This window comes from Suncus etruscus, chromosome 14 (assembly GCF_024139225.1).
Source record: "Suncus etruscus isolate mSunEtr1 chromosome 14, mSunEtr1.pri.cur, whole genome shotgun sequence".
Taxonomy (NCBI): Eukaryota; Metazoa; Chordata; class Mammalia; order Eulipotyphla; family Soricidae; genus Suncus; species Suncus etruscus.
Window position 1 is genome coordinate 24459907 of NC_064861.1, and position 10009 is coordinate 24469915.

General features: G+C 46.0%; 2 protein-coding genes across 2 annotated transcripts in view; both read right to left on the reverse strand.

The window, feature by feature from the left end:
• Nucleotides 1-3731, reverse strand: part of LOC126027836 (protocadherin alpha-C2) — a 207957-nt gene extending 204226 nt beyond the window's left edge. Inside the window, exon 1 of the mRNA XM_049786854.1 lies at nucleotides 1309-3731. Within this exon, the coding sequence (XP_049642811.1) occupies nucleotides 1309-3675 (2367 nt within the window). The 5' untranslated portion in view covers nucleotides 3676-3731. The remainder of the gene's footprint in view (nucleotides 1-1308) is intronic.
• Nucleotides 3732-7267: 3536 nt separating this feature from the next.
• Nucleotides 7268-9702, reverse strand: LOC126028326 (protocadherin alpha-6-like). Its single transcript, XM_049787341.1, is given in 2 exon segments — nucleotides 7268-9636; nucleotides 9639-9702. Coding segments are annotated over 2 exon segments (2433 nt in total).
• Between the last annotated feature and the right edge of the window lie 307 nt (nucleotides 9703-10009).

The following is a 10009-nucleotide window of genomic DNA, read 5'->3' on the forward strand; positions in this document are numbered from 1 at the left end:
ATTAAAAGATTCAAACTGTGAGGCTGGAAACAGTTCAAAGAGCTGCAGAGTATATCTGATATACACAGGGCTCTAGGTTCTGTCTCTGGATAGTTCCCAAGCCCTAATTAAACAGCAAACAAAAATAACTAAAAATGCTTCAAATTTTAAATACATAAAGATTTAGGAATTAACGTGATCATAAAATATTCACAATATGGATAGATTTGATTCCTTTAAACATTGACACAAAATATCAAAATAATATTGAACCATATGGAACCTATTTCCTGTCATAAACATTATTTCATCATAGATGCAGCAAAAATTATTCTGCATGTAAGGGAAAATGAAGTTATATGCAAATTCTATTAAAGACATATTGCTATAATAAAAGCAATTAAAATATTTCAAGTTATACTTAAACATAAAGAGTTTTATAATATATTAATTTGAAATATCTATTTTTAATTATTTAATTTATAATTTATATTTAATTATTTGTATTGGAATTTAATTCATTTTTATTTACAAGTGGTCTTAAATGCCAAATCACATGCAACTACTTCTCCACAATTGATTTATATTTCTTTTTTTGTTGTTTGTTTTTGTTTTGGGGTCACAACCGGCAGTGCTCTACACTCAGAAATTGCTCCTGGCAGGCTCAGAGGACCATATTGTATGCCAGATACAAACCACCGTCCTTCTGCATGCAAAGCAAATGCCTTACCTCCATGCTCTCCAGCCCCTGATTTATATTCTTGATATCCAATATACGTATATTTAAAAAAAATTTGTTGATGTATCAAATATCAGAACTATAAATAAAATTACAAATGAATATATTAAATTCTGAAATTCAACTCCCATGTAGACAAAAACGAAAACCATTTTCCAACCAGCTAAAAGTTTTAGAAACATAAAAGTAATAAATATGATAAAATATTATTGTTAACTCAGAAATTTAGTTGGCCAAAATGAAAAGTGTACATGGAACAATATAAATAGAAATAAAAAAGTGTCTGGGTCGGAGCAATAGTGCAGCAATAGGCCATTTGCCTGTCACACAGCTGATTCAGGACGGACCTTGTTTTGATCCCCCAGCGTCCCGAATGGTCACCCAAGCCAGGAACGATTTTTGAGAGCATAGCCAGGAGTAAACCCTGAGCGTCACCGAGTGTGGCCCAAGGGTAAAACGAGAAATAATAAAGTGAAGTAATATCATTAGAAATATGTTTAAATATAAAGTTCTTAATTATAAAAGAAGGTATATCATATTTAAGAAGCTAATAGCATTTAATTACAGAAGTAAAAATACTATTGACTCACGTGATCTGGAGTGTTCGGACCCTGAGGCAAACTAGGACTGAAGGCCATGAGGTCCGCCTTGGGGGGACCCTCCCCCGAGCACACCCTCTGCCGCCTCTGCTGCGACGACGACCAGCTCCCCACCGCGCTGGCGCACACCACGGGGGGCTTGGCCTCCACACTCGCCGCCCCGCGGCCAGGCGCCCAGCAGCGCAGCGCACTGTACAGCAGCAGCGTGAGCACCAGCAGGCTGGACACGGCGCAGATGGCCACGATCAGGTACACGTTCACGTCCACCAGCGCCGCCGCCGCCGCGCCCGCCACCGCCACGCGCGACGGCGCCGCCTGGGGCGCCTGGCCGCTCTCCACCAGCGACAGCAGCACCGTGGCCGTGGCCGTGAGCGCCGGCTCGCCGTGGTCCTTCACCAGCACCAGCAGGCGCTGGCGGGCCGCGTCCGCCTCGTCCAGGCCGCGCGTCGTGCTGATCTCGCCCGTGTACAGCCCCACGCGGAACGGGCTGCGCGCGCCGCCCGCCCCCGGCGCCAGCTCGTACGACAGCCACGCGTTGTAGCCCGAGTCCGCGTCCACGGCGCGCACCTTCGCCACCACGTGGCCCGCGCCCACCGAGCGCGACACCAGCTCGCCGCGCGCGCCCCCCAGCGCGCCCCCCAGCGCGCCCGCGCCCGCCGGCAGCAGCGCGGGCGCGTTGTCGTTCTCGTCCAGCACGAACACCTGCAGCGTCACGTTGCTGCCCAGCGGAGGCACGCCCGCGTCGCGCGCGCTCACCTGGAAGCGCAGCAGCTCCAGCTCCTCGTGGTCCAGGGGCTGCAGCGCGAACACCTGGCCGCTCTCCGCGTGCACCGACACGTAGCTCGACAGCGCGCGCTCGCCCACGCGCCGCTCCACCAGCGCGTACGACACGCGCGCGTTCTCCTGCGCGTCCGCGTCGCGCGCCGACACCGTGAAGATGTGGCAGCCCGGCGCGTTGTTCTCCTTCACGAACACCGTGTACTCGGGCTGCGCGAACGCGGGCGCGTGGTCGTTCACGTCCGACACCTCCACCGACACGCTGGCCGTGGCCCACAGCGCGGGCGAGCCCCCGTCCCTCGCCGTCACCACCACCTGGTAGCTGGATATGTTCTCGCGGTCCAGGGCGCTGTCCAGCACCAGGGAATAGTGGTTCTTGTAGGTGGACACCAGCTTGAAGGGAACGTGGGGCGTCAGAGAGCAGGTGACTTGCCCATTAGCACCAGAATCGCGGTCAAATACATTAATTAAGGCGATGACAGCGCCTAGCTGAGCATCCTCAGAGATCGGAAGAGAGAGAGACGTCACAGTCAACTCTGGAACATTGTCGTTAACATCAAGAACGTCCACAAGAACTGTACTGTGACCAGTCAGTGGGGGATATCCTCTGTCAATCGCTTCTACTCGAATTTTGTATGATTTATTTTCTTCAAAATCAATACGTCCTATTAATGTAATTTCTCCACTCTTGTGATCTATGTAGAACTTGTTTTTTATATCAGGTGAAAGGTCACTTGAGAATGAATAAAAAACATCCCCATTCAAGCCTTCATCTACATCAGAAGCGTTAAGCGTAATTACCAACGTTCCATTAGGAACATTTTCTGACAATTTCAACGAATAGAGTTTCCTATCGAAAGCTGGGGCGTTGTCATTGGCATCCAGGACCTTGACGAGTAATTGAACGGTGCCAGTCAGCTCGGGTTTGCCGCCATCAGTGGCTGTGAGAACTAAATGAAGTTCTGGGAATTCTTCCCTGTCTAAATGTTTCCTTACTACAAGTTCCAGAGGTTTTACCTGTTGTTGGGTGGTAGGTACGTCCAGTGAAAAATATTCATTGGAGCTCAGGGTGTAAGTCAGCAGCGCATTCGGTCCGATGTCAGCATCTGAGGCGCCCTCTAGTGGAAACCGAGAGTCAAGAGGCCTGGATTCCACCATAAAGAGATTCTTTTGTGTTGCTGGAAAAACAGGCGGATTGTCATTAATGTCCTTCACCTCCACCTCCACATGGAAAACCTGCAGCGGCCGGTCCACAATCACCTCCAGGTGGAGGCTGCACTCCGCGCTCCGCCCGCACAGCGCCTCGCGGTCGATCCGAGAATTCACAAACAAAATGCCATTCTGCAGATTCACCTCCAGCAGGTCCCCGTGGTCCTTGGACGCCACCCGGAACAGGCGCGGCACCAGCTCCGCCAGCTCCAGCCCCAGGTCCTGGGCGATGCGGCCCACGAACGTGCCGTGTTTGGCCTCCTCGGGGACCGAGTAGCGGACCTGGCCGCTCCCTGCCTCCCAGGCTGCGAAAATTAGAAAAAACAGTAGTAGATGTCGGTTTCCTGGGTCGCTAACGATCAAATCCACCATCTCAAAAGATTGGCTTTGTAATCTAATCGGAGTTATCTAGTTTCCAAATAAAGAAATCTTCTCATCTCCTTTACTATCTTGATTTTGCTCAGCATTATTCCGTATGGATGAGTTGGGATGTGAAAACGGATGTCCTGGTTTTATCTTGAATAAGGGAAATTTTGTGATGAAGAGCGACATCATGTGGTCCAAATAGTAAGTACGATTTCAAACGTGAACTTTATATTAATGAGACTTTATTTCAACCTCTAAGCTTTCTGCTTTACTTTTGCTAAAATTTATCGAAATGCTTATCAAAGTTGTTTGAGGCATCCTTAGGAGAGACTTGTCTTGAATATTTAATTTCACCATAATTGTGATTTCTATGCCTTGTTAATAGTTTTTTTGTTAATAGTTTTTTAAACAAAGTTTTAAAATAATGACAAACACCCAAATGACAATAAAGTGAGCCATGTTAGCAATAAGCTTTAAAATATTTTGTTCTGAAGAAAAGCTCAGTCCATATTCTTAAATACAGTGATCCTTATTAAGAAAACAACTGGTTCTAGAAAGCCAAAATCTTAACATACTAATGGGAGAAAAAGAGAGAATTGGCTATTTTTCAGAAAGCAAGGAATATAAGCAACTTTCAAAAGAGACATTTCATAGGAAAGCACAGTCCGTTTCTTGTATCAATGAAGGAAATGTTCTATTATAATCTCCAATTTGATTTAAATTATTTTGTAAGTTTGTATCATTAAATACAGATACTCATTTGACCTTTAAGTTAGCCTAGGGTGTTTCAGATTTTTTAGATCTATGTAACAGAGCAAAAGTTCCTAGATGATTTGCTTCCATTTTTCCACAAACAAGTAAAATTATTGTATCTGTTCTAATATTTTCCAAGCATTGTACATACCTAAATTAGTTTCAAATATTGCTTTTATCCTGAAGAATTGTTGTTTGTGGTCTTGTCCACCCCAGTCCAGCTAAATCATAACTTTTCCTAGAAATGATTTCCTGAAAAGTACCTTTTAGTCTAAAGGTGTCACACATTTGGTAGTTTTAAAATAACTTTTGAGGTGAATTTTCTTGATAGACTAATCAAATAGTTGACTACCAAGAGAATTTTTCATAGGTGTTCCCATCTTTTGTTATGGGGACACTATTTAACCATGTTAGACTATTTTCTGTCCAGGTTAGTTAGGGGGTTTCTTATCTATTCATTTCTTCTAGTCCCAAGAATAGTTAAGATATTCAATAATCTTTCAAAAGAAAATTCTCCATTTTAAGAGAACCCAAAATTGCCCAATTCTTGAAAGGCTACAAATAAGGGAAACTTTTTTAAAAATGTCAATTACATATCTTGACTCCATTGAATGTTCTGTTTTCTAAGAAGGTAGTGTCTATAGAGGACTTATATTCTTAGATTTCTAAGAATATGTCAAAGCAACTGATTAGTCTTAATTTAATAAGTACTGAGATTTAAGTTCTCAGATACCCTCCTAGAATTGTTTAAAATATTTATAATTTGATGGCTATGTTTCCCTATTCTAAATAGGGTTTTTAAAGCTTACATTCCACTGTCTACATAAAGGACACTGATTAACATGACAATAGCTTTTGTTACTTTTTTTTACAGTGGCAGGGCCATCAGAATTATGCCAGTGGTGCAAGGGTGGTGGAGCATATTCCAACTAGGGTTTGAAGATGAACTCAAGACCTCACATAAGTCAGATAAGAAGTTGGAGAGATAAAAGAGTGAGTGAGGTATTTGCCTTATATGCAAATTACAGTACAGTCCGTGAGTCCAGTCAAAAGTGATCTCCAAGCAAAGCCAAGAGTAAATAGTGAGCACAGACAGATGTAGTTCAAATACAAAGTCAGGCATATGTCCTACTCTTTAAATCAGTGTCTCCAAAATTTTATAAACCAGAAAGCAATTACCAATATTTCTGCCGTTTCATTTCATGAAAGCAAATACATTTAAGGGAAGAAGTCTCACCTCAACGTGGAGCTTTAGTTACGTCTTGAACTAATATGATAAGTATAAGCTCTCTAAGAAAACAAAGCAAATATTCTGTACATGAAATTTAAAAAATATAGAATTCATAATACTTATCTGACACCTCTTGACTTACAATTCTTCACAGAATATCATACCTAATTTCATTAAGATTCTAATATTTAGGGGCCGGCGTGGTGGCGCTAGAGGTAAAGTGTCTGCCTTGCAAGCACTAGCCAAGGAAGGACTGCGGTTCGATCCCCCGGCGTCCCATATGGTCCCCCAAGCCAGGGGCAATTTCTGAGCGCTTAGCCAGGAGTAACCCCTGAGCATCAAGTGGGTGTGGCCCGAAAAAACAAAAAAAAATTCTAATATTTAAAAACTAGATCTAATTTATATTAGAGAGTTAATGTAAGTACCTACAAGTATCAACTTAATAAATACAACTTTTTTGCCATGGTATGACTGTTTATCACCCCCAATTTTATAGGTAGAAAATTGGAACCAGTAATTGAACAAATATTAATGCTTCACAAAACTAAATTAGTATTGGCAATAGATAACATTACAAAGGATTAGTAATTACAAATCATCATGGCACCAATAGTGAGAACTTTAAATTATGAAAAATAGTCCCCCAAATGAGATATACCATCAAATAAAATTCAAAGAGAAACAGAATGTAAGAGAAAAATATTTTATATTAATTACTTAACCCAGATCCAGATACCTTAAATTAGTCTTTTACATGTATTTGAAGCCAGACAAGCTAAAATAAGTTAAAATAATGAATATCAAATAATTAAAATTGTAATTGGAAGGACTGAAAGAAAGGTGCATACTCTGCATGCAACTGACACAGGTGTGATTCCTAGCATCATATATGAACCCCTGAGTCATGCCATGAATGATCTGAGTCAAGAGCCAGAAAAAGAACCTGAGGATTGTTGGATGTGATCCAAAATTTTAAAAAATTCTGAATTGAGGGGAAATATTTTGAATGTAGAATAGTGATAACCAGCATCTGATACCAGGGTCAAGAATCTAGCTGATCAGTGACTGCAGGAGGCTCTGAGATGTGACAAAAAATGAAAAAAATTAAAAATATAACAATATCTGACACCATTTGTATTAAAAACGAACAATGGAAGACAATTGTCTTGGACATGGTTGACCTGAGTTTGACTTTCAGCATTCCATATTGTACCCTAAGCCAGTAATAAGTCCTGGACTGAATTAACACCTGAGAATGACCTAGTAGTAGACTAAAAAAATAAAAAAACAAAAAATAAAAGTAAAAAACGCCAACAGAATGTTTTTATTATCATTAAATAATATCCAACTAAACGTGTAATAATAGTTATATAGGAAAGTTAATTGATAATTATAGGTCAGAGAAATAGTATAGCAGTTAGGATGCACACTTTGCATGTCCCACCTAGGATAAATCCCCTTGCACCACTGGTCCCCAACTTGGAGGTCCCCTGATACCTCTTGGATTATCCATGTAGTAAGAGCAAGAGCAGCACCACTATTTCAATGGATTGTGGATTCAGCGGTGACAATAGTACGAAGTGTAAGACAGGGCTCTAACACAGCCCAGACGGACTACACTATAACAATAAAAGAAAAAGTACTGACAAATATTGTGTTATAAAACATACTTACTTTAGCACAATGGTCATCTGTTAAATCCTGACGCTCCTCCAATTTCGTCGCAATTGGACAAGGTGGCAAGCTGGGACTGAAGGCCATGAGGTCCGCCTTGGGGGGACCCTCCCCTGAGCACACCCTCTGCCGCCTCTGCTGCGAAGACGACCAGCTCCCCACCGCGCTGGCGCACACCACGGGGGGCTTGGCCTCCGCGCTCGCCGCCCCGCGGCCCGGCGCCCAGCAGCGCAGCGCACTGTACAGCAGCAGCGTGAGCACCAGCAGGCTGGACACGGCGCAGATGGCCACGATCAGGTACACGTTCACGTCCACCAACGCCGCCGCCGCCGCGCCCGCCACCGCCACGCGCGACGGCGCCGCCTGGGGCGCCTGGCCGCTCTCCACCAGCGACAGCAGCACCGTGGCCGTGGCCGTGAGCGCCGGCTCGCCGTGGTCCTTCACCAGCACCAGCAGGCGCTGGCGGGCCGCGTCCGCCTCGTCCAGGCCGCGCGTCGTGCTGATCTCGCCCGTGTACAGCCCCACGCGGAACGGGCTGCGCGCGCCGCCCGCCCCCGGCGCCAGCTCGTACGACAGCCACGCGTTGTAGCCCGAGTCCGCGTCCACGGCGCGCACCTTCGCCACCACGTGGCCCGCGCCCACCGAGCGCGACACCAGCTCGCCGCGCGCGCCCCCCAGCGCGCCCGCCGGCAGCAGCGCGGGCGCGTTGTCGTTCTCGTCCAGCACGAACACCTGCAGCGTCACGTTGCTGCCCAGCGGAGGCACGCCCGCGTCGCGCGCGCTCACCTGGAAGCGCAGCAGCTCCAGCTCCTCGTGGTCCAGGGGCTGCAGCGCGAACACCTGGCCGCTCTCCGCGTGCACCGACACGTAGCTCGACAGCGCGCGCTCGCCCACGCGCCGCTCCACCAGCGCGTACGACACGCGCGCGTTCTCCTGCGCGTCCGCGTCGCGCGCCGACACCGTGAAGATGTGGCAGCCCGGCGCGTTGTTCTCCTTCACGAACACCGTGTACTCGGGCTGCGCGAACGCGGGCGCGTGGTCGTTCACGTCCGACACCTCCACCGACACGCTGGCCGTGGCCCACAGCGGGGGCGAGCCTCCGTCCCTCGCCGTCACCACCACCTGGTAGCTCGGCACGTTCTCGCGGTCCAGGGCGCTGTCCAGCACCAGGGAATAGTGGTTCTTGTAGGTGGACACCAGCTTGAAAGGAACATTGGGTCTCAGAGAGCAGGTCACTAGTCCGTTCTCCCCTGAGTCTAGATCAGACACACTAATAAGCGCTATGGCAGTGCCCATTGGAGAGTCCTCTCGGACTGGTAAGGATAAGGAAGTCAATATAATATTCGGAGCATTATCATTTTTATCCAAAACTCTCACTGTAACAGTGCAATGTCCTACCATCGGAGGGTGGCCTTTGTCAGTCGCATCAATGGTCATTTTGTATAAATTTACTTTTTCAAAATCTAATTTGCGATTAATTGCTATTTCTCCAGTATTAGGGTCTATTTTAAACTTATCACGAATCATAGGTGGAACCAGTCTATTAAAAGAATATGAAATCTCTCCATTAGTTCCTTCATCAGGATCAGACGCATTCAGTCTGAGAATGATTGTTCCGTTTTCTGAGTTTTCGAAAATCCTTACTTCGTATTCAGACTGTTCAAAACTAGGCGCGTTGTCGTTCACATCCAGCACAGTGATCAGCAGCTGGACAGTTCCCGTCAGCTCGGGCTGGCCTCCATCCGTGGCAATGAGGAGTAAATTATGCTCCGAAGTTTTTTCTCTGTCCAAGGATTTCCTTAACACGAGCCCAATTGGGTCATTTCCGTCGTTGTTTGTTTTTTCATTTAGGGCGAAATATTCACTGGAGGTGAGTTTATACGTTACTATGGAATTAGAGCCTACATCAGCATCCGTTGCGCCCTCTAGTGGAAATAATGAATCTAGCAGCCTAGATTCATAAATCTGTACTCTTTGTTCCTTCACTGGGAATACAGGCGGATTATCATTAATGTCCTTCACCTCCACCTCCACATGGAAAACCTGCAGTGGCCGCTCCACAATCACCTCCAGGTGGAGAGTACACTCCGCCCTCCGCCCGCATAGCGCCTCGCGGTCAATCCGAGAATTCACAAACAAAATGCCATTCTGCAGATTCACCTCCAGCAGGTCCCCGTGGTCCTTGGACGCAACCCGGAACAGGCGCGGCACCAGCTCCACCAACTCTAGCCCCAGGTCCTGGGCGATGCGGCCCACGAACGTACCGTGTTTGGCCTCCTCGGGGACCGAGTAGCGGACCTGGCTGCTCTCTGCCTCCCAGACTGCGATGAGCAGAAGCGAGAGCAGCAGTAACCGGGATCCCAGTCGTTCCTCATGAGTAATGACCATGTCCAATTCTGGTTTTATTTCCATCCAAATCGCTTCTTTGGAATTTTAAATGAAATTTCTACGATCTTAAGTCTGTTAATCCAATTCCTCTGCGCCTTCCATCATTCAGTATTCGTAGAAAGATGCAGTAATAGGAAGAATAGAGTTTGAGTAACAACAGGATATAACTTCGTGGTAGACAGCGACATCATGTGGCTTCAGAGGTAAGTAGATATGAATTTACATCACCGCCTTGCTGGATGGTTTTTAAAGTTAAAATATGTATTTCTTCTTTTTATTTTTATAGTAAATATT